The sequence below is a fragment of the Hibiscus syriacus genome, unplaced genomic scaffold, assembly GCF_006381635.1.
Source record: "Hibiscus syriacus cultivar Baekdansim isolate YM2019G1 unplaced genomic scaffold, ASM638163v2 tig00112368_pilon, whole genome shotgun sequence".
Taxonomy (NCBI): Eukaryota; Viridiplantae; Streptophyta; class Magnoliopsida; order Malvales; family Malvaceae; genus Hibiscus; species Hibiscus syriacus.
Genome location: NW_024063315.1, coordinates 21,674 through 42,075, shown reverse-complemented (window position 1 = coordinate 42,075; position 20,402 = coordinate 21,674). Strand labels below are relative to the sequence as shown.

Below are 20,402 nucleotides of genomic sequence, written 5' to 3'. Positions count from 1 at the left end.
GTACTTAAGTTTCAGGTTTGAGCTCGAATTTGAATTAGAACTGAACTCGAATTTGAATTAAAATTGAACTCGAGTTTGAATTAGAACTTAAATCAAGTTCGAATAGAGTTCAAGTTAAATCTAAAAATATTTCGAGTTAAAATAATTTTGAATTCAAATTGAACTTCAATTTTTTATTTCGAATACGAGTTAATCTTTATAATTTTAAACTCGCGGAACTCATGCCTGGGTTTCTTCTAGAAAATCGAATGCAAGGACATGTACAATCACAGTCAACCCCAAGCCAAATGACAGTAATGCCGTTTTGAGTTTTTCTAGGGTTAGAGTAGCATTCTTTTTGTGTTAGGGGTTATTCGCATGTTTAGGCTCCATGTTTTGTCTCATTCTCTTGTAATTAGGGATGGCAACTGACCGGGTTCAGGTCGAGTATTGGTCCCTCCGTCCTCGTCTCTGTTTAAAAAACCCATATCCGTCTCCGTTTAAAATATCGCGGGGATTTAAACGGGGATCCCCATCAGGTAATTGGGGAAATCGCAGGGAAACGAGTATCTCCGTTTAGCATAAACGGTTATTTAAACGAGTATCGGGTCTGGTATATATATATTTAAATTAAATATATAAATATTATATATTTTTTTTAATTTAAATTTAATTTATTAATATTATATATATATATAATAATTATTTTTAATATTTATCGGGTCGGGTATCGGGCCAGGTATCGGCCCGGGTAATCGGGGCGGGGATTACCAAACCCATCACCGTCCCCGTTTAGCATAAACGGTTTTTCCCCGTCCCCGTCCCCGTTTAACATAAACAATTTTTTCCCGTCCCCGTTTAATTCTGTTTTCGATTTTTCCCATCGGATTCAGGGTTTTTTATCATCCCTACTTGTAATCCTTGGGTTTGTTAATGAAGTTCTTGATTTCAGCTCCAAAGTTTAGATCTGCTTCATTCTGGTCCTTATTTCATGCTGGTTCTTGTTTTTTCTTTTATGCATATTATTTTGTTGATTTTCACTTTAGTCCTATTTACATGTTTGCCTTTGTTTTTCTTTCTTTCAATTTTTGTTCCCTTAGTTTACTTAATTCCATTTTAGTCCTACTTGTCAATCGTTCCTTTTTATTCGAATATTTTTTAACATATTAAATAAATATTTATATAATTTATTAAAAAATTAAGGCAATGATTTTTATATGGGAAATCTATGGAAACACGCTTTAACAGGTAAGGAATGTGTTTCTGATGATTATTCGTATAAAAGATGATGTGTAATCTCTAGGTACCAATTTTGAGTATTGTGGGAGTGTTCATCTTTCTCTACGCGTAATCGACTCTCGAGCCCCTTTCAAAATGTCTATGGTTAAACATAGATCTTTTTTTTAACTTTTAATCTAATTTTTCTAAAAATTATTTTAAAAGACAATTTTAGGTATTCGTCCTACTTAACCCAAAGGTCGATAGCGACTCCGAATTTATTTTCTTAAAACTCTAGTTTTCAAAATTAAGTTGGTTCAATTCCCTACCTAAGCTAGGTCAAAAAGATTAAGATCATTCCGGCAAATTATATGTATTAATTATATTAAATTAAAATTATTATAAATTTAAATTATTAATTTGATCAAATTGAATTGAATCACATATGAGTTAAAATTAATCCGGTTGAGAAACTCAAAATTAAAATAAATAGGTTATTAATATTTTCCACTGATCATTAATTATAAATTTCATTATTGAACTTTATTTTCATTCTCATTTTTGTAATTAAAATTTAAAAGTTTTTTAATTTTTTTATTATTATATAATTAAATACGTAACCACGTTATGACTTAATTTTTTAAACAATTACATAAAATAACTTCAAAATTATCTTATCTTTTGTGGAAAAAAAATCATTGTTTCGAATTTCATTTGATTTCTCAGTAATGAAATATCTTCGTCCAAATCCTAATGATGAGGAGGATGTGAGGTGTACATCTTGATTTTACGCTAATCAAATATAGGTATTATAGATTAGTTGTGGTATGGAGTTTTACAAGTTTTGATTTTAGGGTTAAGTTTTATAAGTCGAAAAGAGATTCACGTCATATCTAAACTGAAAAAGTGATAAGAGATAATGAGATGATCTTATCGATATCTTCAGTGATCGAAAAAGACATAAACGAATGTTAATTGCAGTACCGACGTGACACATAAATGACTTTGTAAAACTTTTATCGTTTGAGGAAGAAAATAAAATAAATAATAAAAAGAAAGAACAAAATAAATATTACATGGACTCCACGTGGTTACCATGTCACAATTCGATTTATGGTTTAACACATGAGTAATCAAAATAGGAGTAAATAAAAAAATTAATGAGAAAATAAAAAAATTAAACTTTAGTGACCAAAGTAAGATTGAAAATAAAGTTGAGTGGTAAAATATGTAGTTTACCCCAGCTAATTTGGGCCGTCAAACTTCAGACCGAATACTGTAAATCGGTGGACGTACATAATAAAGGGAAAACTATGTATCTAGTGTCTAATCTATAAATGTTTTCCGTTTAAATACCTAAACTTTCGACTTTTTCAGAAAAAACCTAACACTTAATTTTCATTTCATTTACCCATCATTAAAAACTTAACGCGTTTAGTTTTGATTCATTTTAGTACCTAAACTTTCATTTTTTTCAAAACTTAAAGTTAAATTTTGAACTAGTACTAAAATGAAACAAAAACTAAAATTTTTAACGGTGGGTATTAAAACGAAACACAGACTAAATTTTTGGCACGGTTTTGAAAAATTGAAAACTAAAATACTAAAGCGGATCAAAATTAATAATTTAAATACTAAACTCGTAATTGATCCTATAAAAGATAATCTAATAGAAAACAATTGCCTTACCCGCCATTTATATATGTATTTTTCCTCTTGCAATTCCCATTGCTCAGATTTTTCTTTGTTTCTCTTAAAATCTTCGATTCCCAAAATTGAAGGGAAAAGAAAATCCCCTAATTTCCTTGAATTTCTTCGCCCCCCCCAAACTTCGTTTCTCCCCTTTTTGGGCTAATTGATTTGTTATAAGCCTCGAATTTTGGATTCTGTTTCTGTTTGCTGCTCTATTCGAAACCCTAATCCTAATTCCTCGTGCTCCAAGTTAGTGTGCGGCCGCCGCGGGAGGCAATAAGCCTAATTCGCCCACGATGACGGGATTCTAGACTGGGAATTTGAGGAAATTGTTTGCAGGGTGAGGAAACATGAGTTTTTCTCGCCGTATTCCTTTTGTTTCGGTGCTTTTTTTAGTATTTGGTCTAAGCGAACCCTAATTTACGTTTGAATTTGAGTTTCGTTTGATTGGAAGTTGAAGTGTTAGACGGATTCCATCGGCGTTTTCGAGATATAATGCTGGGTTTTTATGTGTTTTCTAGTATTGATTTGCGAAACTTGAACTTGTTCGAACTTTAAATTCCTGGGTTTTGATTTGAGTTTGATGAATCCTTTTTCATGAGGACTGTGGCATGTTGGGATATTGCATTTTTGTGTGTGTGGCTTTTTTGTAGTTTCTCAAGTGGTTTAAGCTTCCTAGAAAGCTAACCTAATCCTCAGTTGAAATTGCTTTTCAAATATTAGTTGAGAAATTCCCTTATTTTTTCCGCCACATTTTATATATTGGTTATTTTAATTGATCCTACTTTCTTATGCAGAATAGCTCCTAAATGACTGATCATCGGGGTGCAAATGGCCAGCGTCCAAATGGGACGGCTCCTGGATCAGGAATTACTTACTCTATTAATCTGGACAATTTCAGCAAACGTTTGAAGGCTATGTATTCACACTGGAATGAACACAATGCCGAACTCTGGGGCTCTTCTTATGTTTTTGCAGTAGCTACACCACCACCTTCAGAAGATTTACGATATCTGAAATCATCAGCACTAGACATTTGGTTGCTAGGTTATGAGTTCCCTGAGACTATAATTGTTTTCACAAAGAAGCAGATTCATTTCTTGTGTAGCCAGAAGAAAGCTTCTCTTCTTGAAGTTGTGAAGAATTCTGCGAAGGAGGCTGTGGGGGCTGATGTTGTGATGCATGTGAAGGCAAAGAGTGATGATGGAGTTTCATTGATGAATGATATATTTAAGTCCGTCAGGGTACAATGCAAGGGATCTGAAAATGATTCTCCTATTTTTGGTTACATAGCTCGAGAAGCTCCTGAAGGAAAGCTTTTAGAGACTTGGGTTCAACAACTAAAAAGTTCTGGCTTTCAGCTTAAGGATGTAACTAATGGTTTATCTGAGCTATTTGCTGTGAAAGACAAAGAGGAGGTGATGAATGTAAAGAAAGCTGCTTATTTAAGTTACAACGTGATGAATAATATTGTGATTCCAAAGCTTGAAAGTGTAATTGATGAGGAGAAGAAAATTACTCATGCTGCCTTGATGGATGAAGCCGAGAAAGCTATAGTGAATCCACAGCTAGCCAAAGTAAAGCTTAAGCCGGAGAATGTTGATATTTGTTATCCTCCCATATTTCAAAGTGGGGGCGAGTTTGATCTCAGACCTATTGCTGCAAGCAATAACGAGAACCTGTACTATGATTCTGCCAGTGTTATCTTATGTGCAGTTGGAGCTCGCTATAACAGTTATTGCTCAAATCTTGCCAGAACTATCTTGATAGATGCCTCTCCAGTTCAGAACAAGGCATATGGGGTTCTTCTTAAAGCCCATGAAGCTGCAATTGGTGCTTTGAAGCCTGGGAGAAAGTTTAGTGCTGCGTATCAAGCTGCATTCTCAATTGTTGAGAAAGAGGCTCCTGACTGGATTCCCAATCTAACAAAATCTGCTGGAACAGGAATTGGTCTTGAGTTTCGTGAGTCGGGGCTTAATCTCAATGGGAAGAATGACCGCTTGGTCAAAGCAGGAATGGTCTTCAATGTGTCACTTGGTTTTCAGAACTTGCAGTGTGAGAGTAAGAAACCAAAGAGCAGTAATTTCTCTCTCTTACTTGCGGATACAGTTATTGTTGGTGAACAAAATACTGAAGTGGTGACGGGCAAATGTTCCAAGGCGGCTAAGGATGTGGCTTACTCTTTCAATGAAGATGAGGAGGAAGAAATGTCTGTGAAGGCTGAAACAAATGGCGTTAAGCCCTTTATGTCTAAGACAGTGCTTAGGTCAGATAATCATGAGACCACTAAGGAGGAGTTGCGGAGGCAGCACCAAGCAGAACTTGCTCGTCAAAAGAATGAAGAAATAGCTAGGCGGCTTGCAGGTGGACCTGGGAATGGCGACAACCGTTCAGCTGCAAAGGCTTCAACTGATTTGATAGCCTATAAGAATGTGAACGACCTGCCCCTTATAGAGATTTTATGATTCAAGTTGACCAAAAGAAAGAGGCTGTGCTCTTGCCAATTTATGGTAGTATGGTACCTTTCCATGTGGCTACTATAAGGACGGTTTCCAGCCAGCAGGATACCAATCGGAATTGCTTTGTCCGGATTATATTTAATGTTCCAGGGACTCCTTTTAGCCCTCATGATTCAAACTCTCTAAAGAATCAAGGGGCGATATATCTAAAAGAAGTCTCATTTCGCTCCAAGGATCCAAGGCACATAAGTGAAGTGGTACAACAGATTAAAACACTTCGTCGGCATGTTGTGGCCAGGGAATCTGAGAAAGCTGAGAGAGCTACCTTGGTTACTCAAGAAAAACTTCAACTTGCAGGGAACAGGTTCAAGCCTATACGGTTGCCTGACCTTTGGATACGTCCTGTTTTTGGTGGTCGTGGGAGAAAGATTCCAGGAACACTTGAAGCCCATGCTAACGGTTTCCGGTATTCTACCACTAGAGCTGACGAGCGTGTGGACATCATGTTTGGAAACATAAAGCATGCATTCTTCCAGCCTGCTGAGAAAGAGATGATCACTCTCCTTCACTTTCATCTGCACAACCACATAATGGTAGGAAACAAAAAAACCAAGGATGTACAATTTTACGTTGAGGTTATGGATGTAGTCCAGACATTGGGAGGGGCTAAGAGGTCCGCTTATGACCCAGACGAAATTCAAGAAGAGCAAAGGGAGAGGGATAGGAAGAATAAGATCAACATGGATTTCCAGAGTTTTGTGAATCGAGTTAATGATCTCTGGGGGCAGTCTCAGTTTAATGGTCTTGATCTCGAGTTTGATCAGCCTCTTAGAGAACTTGGCTTCCATGGGGTCCCATACAAGGCCTCAGCTTTCATTGTGCCAACCTCAAGCTGTTTGGTTGAGCTGGTAGAGAATCCTTTCCTTGTGGTCACCTTAAGTGAGATTGAGATTGTTAACCTGGAAAGAGTTGGCCTTGGGCAGAAAAATTTTGACATGGCTATTGTCTTTAAGGACTTCAAGAAAGATGTACTCAGGATTGATTCCATCCCTTCAACTGCACTTGATGGCATCAAGGAATGGCTTGATACAACAGACATCAAGTACTACGAGAGCAGGCTGAATCTGAACTGGCGGCAGATTCTGAAGACAATCACTGATGATCCACAGAGCTTCATTGAAAATGGGGGTTGGGAATTTTTGAACTTGGAAGCTAGTGATTCTGATTCCGATGATGAAGAGGAATCAGATCAGGGTTATGAGCCATCTGATGCGGAGCCTGAATCTGAGTCAGAGAATGACGACTCTGATAGTGCATCATTGGTCGAGTCCGAGGATGAAGAGGAAGAAGAATCCGAGGAAGTCTCTGAAGAAGAGAAGGGAAAGACATGGGAGGAGTTGGAGAGGGAAGCAAGCAATGCAGACAGGGAGAAGGGGAACGGATCTGACAGCGAGGAAGATAGGAGGAGAAGGAAAATGAAGGCTTTTGGGAAATCCCGAGCCCCTCCTAGTAGTTCAATTCCCAAACGTTCCAAGCTACGATAGATGTGTTGTTATTCCTATCAATTTTCTGGTTAGTTCTTAATGTTTAGACATGATTTAGTAGCAGCAGCAGCTGGTATTTTAGAAGAATGTAGTTGTCTAACATACAAGTGTCGTACCGTGTTAGTTTTTATACTACTAGGATCATGTTCCAGTTGGATTGTCTAGAGGATAAATGTTGGACTGTAAATTGGTGGCATCAGTTAATGGGAGTAACCGTTATTTGTTATTTCGTGTTCATATTCCACTCTTTATGGGACTGCATTTACCACTTATTCTAAGAGACGCACCATTTGGAATGGCTTTGTTTTTGGTTTAATGATGTCCCTGGTTATTGGTTTTAACAGTTTATCTGAATCTTGAAGACGAACCATATTCTGAATTATGTTACTAAATGTGGTAGCTAGGTGTAACTGCTGTTTCTATTGCTTAAATTTATAAGATGAATGTTCTCTGTGGATACATTACTATATCCATCTGAAGTGAGAGAAGCTCCAACTTCTCTCTAACCAGGCGTTTTCAAATTTCAAATTTCCAAGGGAGAGAGAAAATATGGGTGTCGTTTATACAGCCCTCACTACCGTCATCCATCATTAGTCTTCCACCTTCAGTCGCTTGTCGTCCGCCGTCCTCCGACCATCGTCCGCCGTCCTCCAACCACCGTTCGCCGTCTTCCGACCACCGTCCACCGCCGCACTCCGACATCCTTTTGACGCCGTTTTTCTCAAGGATATTCGTCTACCCACAACGTTTCCTTTTTCCTGGTTATTTTTGTTAGATTCCTTTTCAATCGGAGCAAATCTACTTGCCTTTCTTCGCCGTTCTTTTCCACCACCAGTTTCCCGAGTTTCGTTTTAATCGTTCCACTGTACTCGTCGGATGCTCGTGACAAAAACCCAAGTTCTCTACTGTGAATAATCACTGCTGGTCAACGGATCTTCTTGAGAAAAACTTATTTTTCCAGATCGTAGTTATTGGCTCTGGGTTTTCACGTTTGGAGGCATATCTTACCTAGCATTTTACTTCTCTGATTTTTTCGTTTAAATCTGCATTCAGACAGTTTGTCAAGTCTCTAGGTGTTTTATTTCAACAGTCAGTCATCATGCCAAGTGCTGGAATCTTACCTTCTCTCAAGATGAGACCTCCGGTTCAAGTTCCTTCACCCTCTGCAGCTGCGCATTCTCTGTCATCTCACCTTTCTCATCGTGATGAGGTTCGTACTATCTTCATTATGGGTCTGCCTGAAGATGTCAAAGAGAGAGAGTTGCAGAATTTTCTGAGATGGCTTCCAGGTTTTGAAGATTCACATTTGAGCTTCAAGGGAGATAAGCCCAAGGGTTTCGCACTCTTCTCAACTGTTAAATTTGCAGTTGCTGCCAAGGATGCCCTTCAGAAAATAGTTTTTGACGCTAAGTTAAAGTCCTTCTTGCACATCGAGATGGCAAGGAAGAATCTTGTTGTTAAAAGAGTAGTTACAGATTCTGATTTTGACAAGTATGGAGGTTTTCCTGTTCCTCCAGTACTTTCATTGCCAATTCCAGCTTCTGTAGCATCTCCTAGTTTTCATGTGTCAGTTAAAGAAGTCTGTTGCGATGAAAAATCTGCAGTAAATGGTGTACACGAGGGATCCAGGGAGTCGATCACAAAGGGGTGCAGAGTTGACAAGTCTGGATGCTTCACGTTATTTGTTGAAAATTTACCAGAGAAGATTCATTGGGAGAGGTTTGGATCTCTTTTTTGCTCTCATGGTCGGGTACTTGATGTTTTTATTCCAAATAAAAGGAATTCAAAAGGAGTTCGCTTTGGTTTTATTCGCTTCGCATCAATCGAAGAAGCAAGGAGAGCAATCTCAAAAATGAATGGCTCTCGTATCGACGACAACAAAATTGGTGTTTCTTTCGCTAAATTCAAACCTCGACATTCCTATTGGAGAAAGTCCTCGACAGGTGTTCTTCGCAAGTCCGGGATGGAAGATGATTCGAGGATGAATCATTATAAAGTTGAAGGTGTTATAGATGAAGAAAAACTTCAGGTGTTGAGCAATTGTCTAGTCGGGTGGTGCAAGGACTTTGTCAAAATTGGTCATCTCGCTAGACAAATGCAAGCGAAGGGCCTCACTGGCTTCACCTTAATGAGAGCTGTTGGTAATGCGATTTTAATGATTTTCGAAGACAATGCTTCACTGAGAAGTGTAAAGAACGATAAATCAAAGATTCTCGCAGAGTGGTTCTCCTTAGTCGAAGCTTGGTCAGAGAGTTTGGTAATGGAGTGTCGTCGAGTATGGTTAGTTTGCGAGGGTGTTCCTTTTCACACATGGAATTGGAATACTTTCAAGAACATTGCTGATAAGTGGGGTTTATTACTAGCTATCGACGAAAGTTGTCATTCTCCATCATCCTTTGATCGGGCAAAAATTCAAGTCCTCACAAAGGCTGATGCGAGAATTGATGCGATGGTGGAATTGAAGGTTGGTGACAACTTCTTCAAGGTCATGGTGCATGAGATAGAGCCTTCATTCAAACCAAACTCTTGGGCTCCTGAAGAAGACGAGTCTCATTAGATCTTGTTTCTTCAATTGTGGTTTTGTTTTAGTTCATATGGTTGTAGGTGTTGCTTTTAATTTGCATTATGTTCTGTTGCGCTATTTTATTCCTACTGTTGGTGGTGTAATTAGAAGTAAGGTGATTAGACTGTGGCTTTGTATGAGGTTATATGAGGTTAAGGTGTTTGTTGTAATGGTGTTCATCACCATGAGAGGATATTCCGTGGTGTCTTTTGTATCGGGTATTATTATCAATAAAATTTGAGGTACTCTTTTCTTCCTTCCAATGTTCGTTAACATACTTTAAGTATGTGAACGAATAAGAAGGGAGTTTTTAATGAGACCTCCAACTTCTATAAAAAAAAAAGATGAATGTGCCAGGATATTACGAGGAAGGTATGCATAATTGAGTTGTTCAGTTAATTAGTGACATTAAATTAGTGTGATATATATGGATGGACGAATGGATGCATGCATGTGAATGTGAAGAATATATATGATTGCTACTTGAATATGGTTCTTTAATCAGTGTCATGAATTTTCATGATGTCTGGTAGTTTCGAGAAGATGATGGTTGATATCCTCAAACAGCCTCGGACCATATCTTTGCTGCTCTCGTCTTTTACAGGGGCCCTTGTTGTCCTTGAAGTTTCGTGGAGGAAGTTTTTCCTCGGTTTATTGCTAAACTATATAGATCCTTGCACATATATCTATTTGAATTTGAATTGTTTAAGAACAATATTTTTTACCATCGTTACATCACTATGAATTCTATTTCACCATTAAAGCTTGAAGTTTCATGGTTAAAAGTAACTTGATTGACAGAATCAATATTTAACACTGATTTATTATTTAATATATATATTAATGAATAGAGTAATCATATTTGATTAGTTGATCAAATTATTTATATATATATATATATAAATATTTTTATCAAATGATTGAGATATAAATTTTAAGATATATAGATGTATACAAATAAAAGCTAATACGATTGAATAACTTTACTTAACCGTTTAATATTTGTTTTACAACTATAATATCAGTAATTAATAACAATAATCATAAAAAAATGATTAAAAAGAGGAAAGAAAAACAAATTGAAAACCTCTTTCCTGTTCAACAGTGTGTCTCTGTCAACCCTATGACAACCTCAATACAATAATTTATTTACATAATTTTACTAAAAAATAATAAAATATTTGATCAAATAAAACACTAAAATAAATATTAATAATAATAGGAAAAACGAAAAGTACTGAAATAGCATGTGAACCACCGAATTTCTTGAACTCTCTTGTACAAATCTCAATTTGCAGAATACCGAAAACAAATATAAAATTAAAAATTTATTTCCTTCTCCGTCTTCTTCCTCCTTTTACCAATTTCTTCTTTCTTCACCGCTGCGTCGCCTCAACCACGTCTGCTTCTTCTTCTCCTGTATTTCCTCTCTCAGTCCATATGTATATCTCCCTCTCTCACTTCTTAATGTACCTTTTTTTTCTTTTGGGTTTCCCCTTTTTTATCTACAGAATTAATGGCTTTCTGGGTTTTTTAAATATTTTTTTTGTGTTTTGGATCGGCTTATTTCTTGGACGATCTTGTTTGTGGCTGTCAGATTCGGATCCTCACGTTTTTTTATAAACCAACGAAAAAAATCTGATTTTTTTTGTTTGTGTGGTGGTTCAATTCTAGCTCTAGGATCTGTGTTTTTATTATCATTGAACTTTAATTGAAGATGGGTGTTTTGTTATTTGGTTTCCTTCTATGGATATCCTCTGGGTTTTTTTTTTCCTTCATTAATTTGCTTGATGAATCCGTAATCATTAGCTGTGTATTTATATCATGAAATCCCTTCCCAAAAAAAAAGTTGAAAATTAAGTGCTTGCAATTGATGAAATTCTCATAACGTTCTATTCTTTTTATTTTTTTATTTTATTTTTGTGCTTAGTGTTATTAGCTCCTTTTTGTCTGAATGATATCTTAAAATGCCCTTTTTAGCTAGATATGGAGGTTTCTTTCACTGTATATAGTATATATGTATAATTGTATAAGTATATGTATGTATAAGCTAAAAGTTTTGTGCTTTGATGGGACCATAAGTGTTTTAGTTTATTTTTTTTAAATTAAAATAATGGGTATTTGATAAAATTATTCCTGGGATTGAAAGTGGCTGAGTGGTTGTTTTGTTAAGCTTGAATTGCTACATAGATAAAAGGGCTTTGTTCAATTGATTTTTTTTGGCGGTATTGTGATTATGTTGAACTTTAGTCCTTATGGTGTAGTTAATGGTAGAGATTGTTTTTAACATATTAGTTGTTTCTCAAGTTGAGTTTATTAACATTTTTTTTCCCTTTTGCAATGTAGATGAATGGTTGGCTGTGAGGTGCAAAATTAGGACACTTTTTGTCTTAAAGATGGCTTCCGTGGGCATGGTGCCTACTTCTTCTGGTGTAAGAGAATCTAGTGCTGCTGGTGTCGAGAAGTTACCCGAGGAGATGAATGACATGAAAATTAGAGATGACAAAGTAAGAATTTTCTTGCTTTAACCTTTATCATTGCGGTTCCCTGCTTTTGCATTTTTCTAATCATTTAATTTAATAAGTACCAAGTACTACCATCTTTCATTAGTAAACCGAAAAAAGGAATGCAGCTACTACTCATGGATCATCTCTAATTTTTTAGGACATGGAAGCAACAGTTGTGGATGGTAATGGGACAGAGACAGGGCATATAATTGTGACAACTATTGGTGGTAGAAATGGTCAGCCAAAACAGGTATATTTCTTCGGCTTTGATATTTAATTGCAGCTAGTTAACTTTGCAAGCTAGTTATCCTTTTTCCCCCGCTTTTTTCGTTACATGTCATCTGCTAATATAACATTACAAATTCCAGACGATAAGTTACATGGCTGAACGTGTTGTTGGACATGGATCCTTTGGAGTTGTTTTCCAGGTAAGCAACACTTGTTTGTTTCATGATAGATGGTATAGCTTGCTAATCTATATTTTTAGGTTAGTAATGGACATATTTTTTTATTTTTGTAAAAAAAGGCAAAGTGCTTGGAGACAGGTGAAACTGTTGCTATAAAGAAGGTTCTTCAAGATAAGAGATATAAGAACCGTGAGCTGCAAACAATGCGGCTTCTTGACCACCCAAATGTTTTGGCTTTGAAACATTGCTTTTTTTCAACAACGGAGAAGGATGAACTTTATCTTAATTTGGTACTTGAGTATGTACCCGAGACTGTTCATCGTGTGATCAAGCACTATAACAAGTTGAACCAAAGAATGCCATTGATATATGTGAAACTATATACATACCAGGTACATGTCAGTGTTTAAAATTTTGGTTTCTCTTGTGTCCTTTTAACTTGAATCATCTTAGATGCTAATAAAGGTCGATGTTTGGTAGATATTTAGGGCTTTGTCTTACATCCATTGCAGCATTGGTGTGTGTCATCGGGACATCAAACCTCAAAACCTTTTGGTATGTTCAAATAACTCTACCTTCACATTTTGCGTCCTTGTTTGTTGATTTTAGTAGTACCCCTTACCTGCAAGGTGAATGAACTTGTCAAGTCAGTCGTCCTATTTTTCCATCTTGATCTTGATGTCTTGCACTTTCCTCCTTACAGGTAAATCCACATACTCATCAAGTTAAACTATGTGATTTTGGAAGTGCGAAAGTCTTGGTAGGTTATAACGTCTATTATATTTACTAATTTGTTTATGGATCTTTGAGTTTTGCTTAGTTCTTACTGTTTTATATTTTCTTATCTTGGTAGGTGAAAGGTGAACCAAACATATCCTACATCTGCTCAAGGTATTACAGAGCACCTGAGCTAATATTTGGAGCAACCGAGTACACTACAGCTATTGATATCTGGTCCACTGGATGTGTCCTTGCTGAAATGTTACTTGGACAGGTAGGAAACTTGTGCATATGAGGTTTATATGATTGTTATTTTTACCTTAAATTAAGCTTGGTGTTCCATGTTAATATATATTATTTTCTATTTATATCAGCCTTTATTTCCGGGTGAGAGTGGGGTTGACCAACTCGTTGAGATTATTAAGGTATTTAGATCTCGTACTTAAATCTCTGTGTGAGTAGTTAGCGCAATGTGTATGTGTGTGTATGCGTATGCATATGTCAGTATTATTACAATAATGTCATTGTGGAATGTTTCAATGAGAGGGAGCTTATATTCTTCACGAGATAATCGATTCATTACCATGCAAAATGGACATATTTATCATTGTTTCTAAAAGAGCCTTTGTTAACAAAAATGTCATGAAATACCTGTGTGCCTTGTGGATGTGTACTTGGCTAATAACCTTGGTTCTATTACTTCTCCATTGTATGTGTTCTGTTTGATGTAGTTATTGCTGCTTTAGTCATTTCCAATGTCAAATTGACCATATCTCTTTAAATATGATAATTATGCGATTATTTTCTAGGTCTTGGGCACCCCAACACGAGAGGAAATTAAGTGCATGAACCCTAATTATACAGAGTTCAAATTCCCTCAGATTAAGGCTCATCCATGGCATAAGGTATTAAGGATCGAAGAAAGGGTGTGAAAAACGGTCTTTTATTCAACCTTGTCAAGCAATTATTATAATTATTTTTATTAACTTCGTGTACTAGATATTCCATAAGCGCATGCCTCCTGAAGCTGTTGATTTGGTGTCAAGATTACTCCAATACTCTCCTAATCTCCGGTGTTCCGCTGTAAGTATATAAATTCTTCATTTTATTATGCTTCAACGTATTCCCTTCAATTGGCCTGCGACTTTTATCGATGATAGAAGTTCTAAGATCACTACTTATAATCTTTTGGTTTACTGCGATGCTCACGTTGCAGCTTGATGCCTTGATCCATCCTTTCTTCGACGAGTTGCGCGATCCAAATGCCCGCTTACCAAACGGTCGGCTCCTTCCGCCATTGTTTAACTTCAAACCTCACGGTAAGTGACATAGTCGGGAAAAAACATTTTCTTTAAAATGAGGGCTTTTCTGTATCGTTAAGATGTATGATCGATTATTACTGGTCTCGTGCCTACCACCAGAACTGAAGGGCGTTCCGACGGAGATATTGGTGAAATTGGTTCCGGAGCATGCAAGAAAGCAGTGTCCATCACTTGGATTGTGATTTTGATGCAGAAATATAACCCAACTAGCAAAAGTGTATTACCTTTATGTAAGCCATGATGATGTATGTGTATTTGTTGTTGCATGCATGCATGCATGTTATGTTGTTGAGTTTTACCAGCTTTGTTTTATGTAAAAACAGAAGACAATTAGACATAATCTTCCCCCACTTTTATATGTTTCTGCATATTGTAACATCCATGGTAGATGGAGACCAAACTTATGTCTACTCTCATATGTTTTTCTTGTATGTGATTTCAACCTAGAGAAGGAAAGATCAGTGTTTATTTGCATGTTCATTTGTTACGATCATATATATGTTTGGGTAAAATATACAAATGGTCCAACTATAAGATATTGTTTTATTAAATCTCTCGACTATTAAAGTTATAAAATAGTCATCGACTATTTATTGTGTTTTAAACTCGTCTCTTTTCGTAAAAAAAGATGGGCGGTATTTAAAATTGAACATTAACTTGTTGACTGTGATATGATACAATTCGATTCTAGATTCGATTCTAGAATTTCAAATGGTGAGAAGATTCTCACGGTCATAATCAAACTTTTTCAAGATTATCACCAAGCAAAATTATCAAACTTTTTCAAGGCATCATCATACCTTGGACTTAAAATCAGAGTAGTCACTGTCTGATTCACCAGACAATTGTTGTGTAACCGGTGCTTTACCTCTAGTGAACGAAGTGACGTGCCAAAGGATCACGAACCGTAATCAGCTTCCAATTTTAGAGTGGACACAATCAATAAAATAAGTTATTACTCGAAGAAAATCCGGGTTTCAATTCCAGCGTGGAACCGACACTGTTTCAATGCATAAATTTTACATTGATTTAGATGCAAATGAGGACCTGATGACCCTCTTTCACTAGGAGTCTAGACAAAAACACACCAATGAAGCGGGTGCCCCCATTATAAGGATCTTCTTGGTGCCGGATGCTGCAACATGCAATGCGCCCTTTGGCTGATACACCTTTCTTTTTGTACTGCAACAAGGTGAAAGTGCTCAAGTTTAGGGGTCTAAACGAATATGAATTGTTCGTGAACCATTTGTATCAAGTTCATTTATGTTTATTTATTAAGTTAAATAAAAGAGTATGAGAAAAAATTTTACGTTCATTTAATAAATGAATAGACACGAACACATGTGTGCTCGGTTCGTTTATATTCACTAACAAACTTGTTTACTTGGTTCTTATTTTCATTTTATTTTTTTACATTTTAAATATTAGTGAACTTCTGAGTTCATACCGTGAAACTTAAGGAATTTAAGAACTAGTAGGTAATTTCACCAATATATTCATGAGAGATGAATATATAAACAAATAGGATAAACTACACAGTTAGTACCTAAACTATCAGCTTTAGTCCATTTTAGTACCTAAATTTTCAATTTTTTCAAAGTCATACCTAAGTTTTATTTTTGTTTTATTTTAGTATTTAGCCGTTAAAAACTTAATGCGTTTAATACCTAGGCTATCAATTTTGGGCCGCTAAATTTTCAAATTTTCAAACATTAATGTTAAATTTTGAATGATGTACTAAAATGAAATAAAAACTAATGTTTTAAAATTTAAACGGCGGGTACTAAAATGAAATAAAAACTAAACTTCATGTATGATTTTGAAAAAAATAAAAGTTTAGATACTAAAATGGACCAAAATTGATAATTTAAATGCTAAACACGCAATTTATCTAAACAAAATATGTTTGCCAACAATACACGAACCGAACACATTAATAAATAAACAAATACACACGAACACAACATTAAAAATTTAAACAAACACATACCGAACATGAACATAATCATCTTAAAAAATAACAAACGAACACATCCTTATTCATTCAAGTTTAAGCCGCCCAAGGAACCATTTTCTGAGTAGAGAAAAATGTGATAAGAGAGACCTGGATGGCAGAGTTTAGTGCCATTGAAGTGGGAGAGGGAGGAAGAGAGGAGGGATATGGCCATGGGAGGCTGCTTTGTCGACTGCGCCACCACCACCATTGCCATGGGAGGTTGTGAATTAGTGACTGAAACTTGAACAAGTACGAGCCTTTCAACAGATCATGAGGATAAGACCTTTGGTTATTACATCCACTGCCTCTCCTGTTGGACTGTATCTATGATTCTATCACAAATAAATATGTTCATCTTTTATAGGTTGTTACATTTTTTAAGTCTCTAGAACCTTTTTAATCCATTTATAATAAGTTTAATATTAAATAAGTGTTGAAATTAAACCACTTTTCACGAATAGCTACCTAAAGTATTGTTTGACTCATCTTGGTACTCATCGTTACCATTTAGATGCCCGAGCCGTCAACGGCATTAATTTCTTCCTTTAAGTGACACGTATCACAATCTGGTATTTTGAAAAATATTTTTTAAAAAATATTTAATGTTATTATATTTATAAAAAAAATTCTCTTAAATTATAAAAAAAACCCAAAATCCCTAAAATTCCCAAATCCTAACCTTAATCCATTTTCGCCGCCCTTTCCGGCCATGACCACTGTCGCCAATATAGTCTATGTCATCCTCCTAGTTATAACCCGCCGTAGTTGCCGCCAATTGGTCGTTGGAATCTCTTGAGATTGCAATATTCATCGTAGGGTTGACGGGGTACAAAACATCGATTTGCTTCGATCGGCCACGATTTCATAGAAGTTTTGGTCGCCGAGGTGAGGTGGGGTCAGGTGAAGCTTCGTCAACAGCAAAGGGCGACGTGTGACGTGGGGTTAGAGGTTGAATTGAAGGTTTTCAAAGTTTTGGGGTTATTTCAATTTTTTATGTTTTCTTTTTAAAATAATATATAATTCAATTTTTTTTTTTAAATTTTAAATAAAACTTTTAAAATTATCAAAATTGTGACACATATCACTTAACGTGGAAAACTAACACTGTTGACTGCCCGAGCACCTAAAATAGTAATGTTTATAATGTTAGGCACCGTGATAAGTTAAAAAAAATACTTTAGACACCTATTCATAAAATACGATATAATTTAGACACTTATTTTGATATTAAGCCTTTTATAATATATATACACTCTACAAATTAATGTTGAATTCACAAATAAATATTTACCTAAAGTTATCTTTTTCTGGGTCTCTCAACTTTTTTAATGAATTTACAATGTATATACATTAATACTTAAATGAAAAAGTGAATATGAAATATGTACTTGAGTTTTTAAACTGCAAAAAAAAAATACATCTTAATATATATATTTCTATAAAAATAAAATGAATATATAAATAAATAAGATTTTTATAAATGTATATTTTTTTATCATCATAAATTTTATAAAACTTTAAAATTTTCACATTATTGAAAAAAAATGTAATAGGTTAACCTTTAGTTAATAATTTTTTAATGGTTAGATTACAATTAAAAAAGATTAATAATCGTTGTAACGATTAACTGACCCTTTAAGTTAAACGATACGATTAACCGACCGATACCATTAACACCTCTGATGCAATCAGCCCTTTGGATTTTATTTTTCTTCAATAAATTAATATATTTTATATTTGATATATATTAGATACACTCCATGTGTTATAATTTGATAGAATAATCATTAGATTGGGCTTTACTTAGTATTGATCAATATTTTTATAGTTCCCAATCAATAAATTATTTTACTTAGTATTTATCAATATTTTATAACTATTAGATCAAATACATAAATATACACAAAATATAATCTCTATTAATTTTTACTTTAAATAATTTGTAATGTTTCTCTCAGTAATTTTTTATTATTATGAGTCGATATTTAAAATCTAAATTAATATTAATTTTTGAGGTAATGAAAACAATTTATTTTCATGATCTTTTTGTGTATATTGAATTTGAAAACTTTCTTTCATCATTGTTTATGATAACAACAATAATAGTATTAATAGTGACAATAAATAATATATTTATGTTTTTCCTGGTATTTTTTGTTTTCGTTTTAAGTTATTTTTTTTATTTAAAAAGTGATTATAATAAATAAATAGAATGTAACAAAGAAAAAGTTTGAGAAAATAAATTTTAACAGGGAAAATAAAGATATGGCTTAAATGTCCTATTGTCCCTGAACTAAGCTACTCGTACCGAGTTATCATTTAAAGTATTTTTTTGTGATATTTTTATCTCCTCAACTATAAATCGTTACTTCTTTTACTCCAAAACGTTAATTTCATTAAAAAAAATCTCGTTGACCAATCAAAAAATGCCATGTCACCAGTTAATTTTAATTTATTTTATATAAATAAATAAAAATCAATTAGAACATAAAATTATATAATATGACAAAAATACCCTTCTTTCCCCTTCCCCCGTATCAAACACACCGTCAAACCCTTCCTTTCTGTAACACCTCTCTTTTTCCTTATTCACTCTGTAATCAAATTTCTGCTCAGCCATGATATTTAAATATGTTCCATTTTCTTTCTTTCTTTTGTTCAATTCAAGAGGGCAAGCTAGCTTTCATGGATTTGTTCGGTATCCATCAAGCTCGACACTCACACCAATCACTTCCGCCATGGAGGTCTTTTGTCACCGGCAGCTTTCGTTGTACCCGAGTTTTCCAAGATCTTGAACAACCCCGCAGCATCAAACTCAGTTTTTCAAGTAAAATTTTAATGGGTTTTGTAGATGCTCGGTTTTATCCGAGTCTAGGTCGGTACAGGCCCCATTCAAGCCCAATGGACAACAGATATATGCACAAGAAGATAGCAGTTTGAGGGTCGATTTTTAGCAGTTTTAGTTTTTAAGAAATAATCACCCATCATCAGTTTTAATGGGATTTAAAAAAGAGAGGGATATCAACTACGGGGGGCCATAGACAAAAAAAAGGGGACGAAAAACACAGAAAAAAGGAAAAGAACAGTACTTGTAAAAGGTTATTTCCCATATTCGAGGATCAAAGGAAGCAAAGGATCTCTCTTGTCATTGAATCAGAGTAATACACAAAATCAAAAAGGGGTACTTATTTCTATGTTTCCATTCTCAATTGTTTTTGTAATTTGCTTACTTATTTCTATGTTTCCATTTTCAATTGTTTTTGTAATTTGCTTGTACATGCATATGCTTTGAGTCAAAATCAAGTTAAAATATATAGAAATAACAGTCATTTACCTTAGAGGTTTGGGGTCATTTTCGGTGCTACATTCGAAGGAAAAAGAATAAATAGGTTCCTAAAAACAGAATAAAATCAGTAAATATTTTGAAATCAATTCGTTTAAGGGTTGAATGCAAATAGGAAAAGGGTTTTAGTCCATTTACCTTATTCGTCGGAAACATTATTGTTGGTTTTGTCGGAGTAGATAGTGGGTATTATTGTGTGAGCTTCGAAGGGTAGATAGTGAGGGAGAGAGTTTCGAGAGATGGGAGTTGAGGAAGAATATAAATTATAAGAGGGGTTTGTTTTTTTATTTGGTTTGATCCATGGCCATTAAAAAATGAGTGAGGCAGTAGCGTTGGGAGGCAACCATTAAAGTTCAAGTTGTGTGGGTTTAGCGAGAGAGAAGAGGGGATAATGGAGAGAGAGTGAGGCGTCTGTGCACTTTGGTTTCAACAAATCACTAAGTTTTTTTTAGTTAAGTTATAGTAAAGTTTTTGGTTAAATTAGGTTTAAGTCCATGATATTTATGCTTGCTTTTCTTTAAGTCTTTGTTTTAGTTTTAAATTAGTATGTTTAATTTTACATGTGTTCAGATTTAGTCATTACTTTAATGTATAATATATATATATATACATTTTTTTTAAAATTGTAGTTTAGCATGTCATGTTTTTATTT

At 34.9% G+C, this 20,402-nt stretch overlaps 2 protein-coding genes and 1 pseudogene across 2 annotated transcripts; all 3 read left to right on the top strand.

The window, feature by feature from the left end:
• Positions 1-2,934: 2,934 nt before the first annotated feature.
• LOC120178689 lies at positions 2,935-7,118 on the top strand (annotated as a pseudogene).
• Positions 7,119-7,991: 873 nt separating this feature from the next.
• LOC120178683 lies at positions 7,992-10,009 on the top strand. The gene is made up of 3 exons (XM_039184478.1): positions 7,992-8,778; positions 9,497-9,570; positions 9,989-10,009. The coding sequence occupies exons 1-3, from the start codon at positions 7,992-7,994 to the stop codon at positions 10,007-10,009; spliced, it is 882 nt and encodes a 293-aa protein (XP_039040409.1).
• A 780-nt stretch (positions 10,010-10,789) lies between these two features.
• On the top strand, positions 10,790-14,616 carry LOC120178690 (shaggy-related protein kinase alpha-like). The gene is made up of 13 exons (XM_039184482.1): positions 10,790-10,897; positions 11,802-11,962; positions 12,120-12,212; positions 12,331-12,390; positions 12,489-12,761; positions 12,850-12,924; positions 13,073-13,129; positions 13,223-13,363; positions 13,464-13,514; positions 13,899-13,994; positions 14,089-14,172; positions 14,306-14,408; positions 14,511-14,616. The coding sequence occupies exons 2-13, from the start codon at positions 11,852-11,854 to the stop codon at positions 14,591-14,593; spliced, it is 1,227 nt and encodes a 408-aa protein (XP_039040413.1). The 5' UTR covers positions 10,790-10,897; positions 11,802-11,851; the 3' UTR covers positions 14,594-14,616.
• Positions 14,617-20,402: the final 5,786 nt, after the last annotated feature.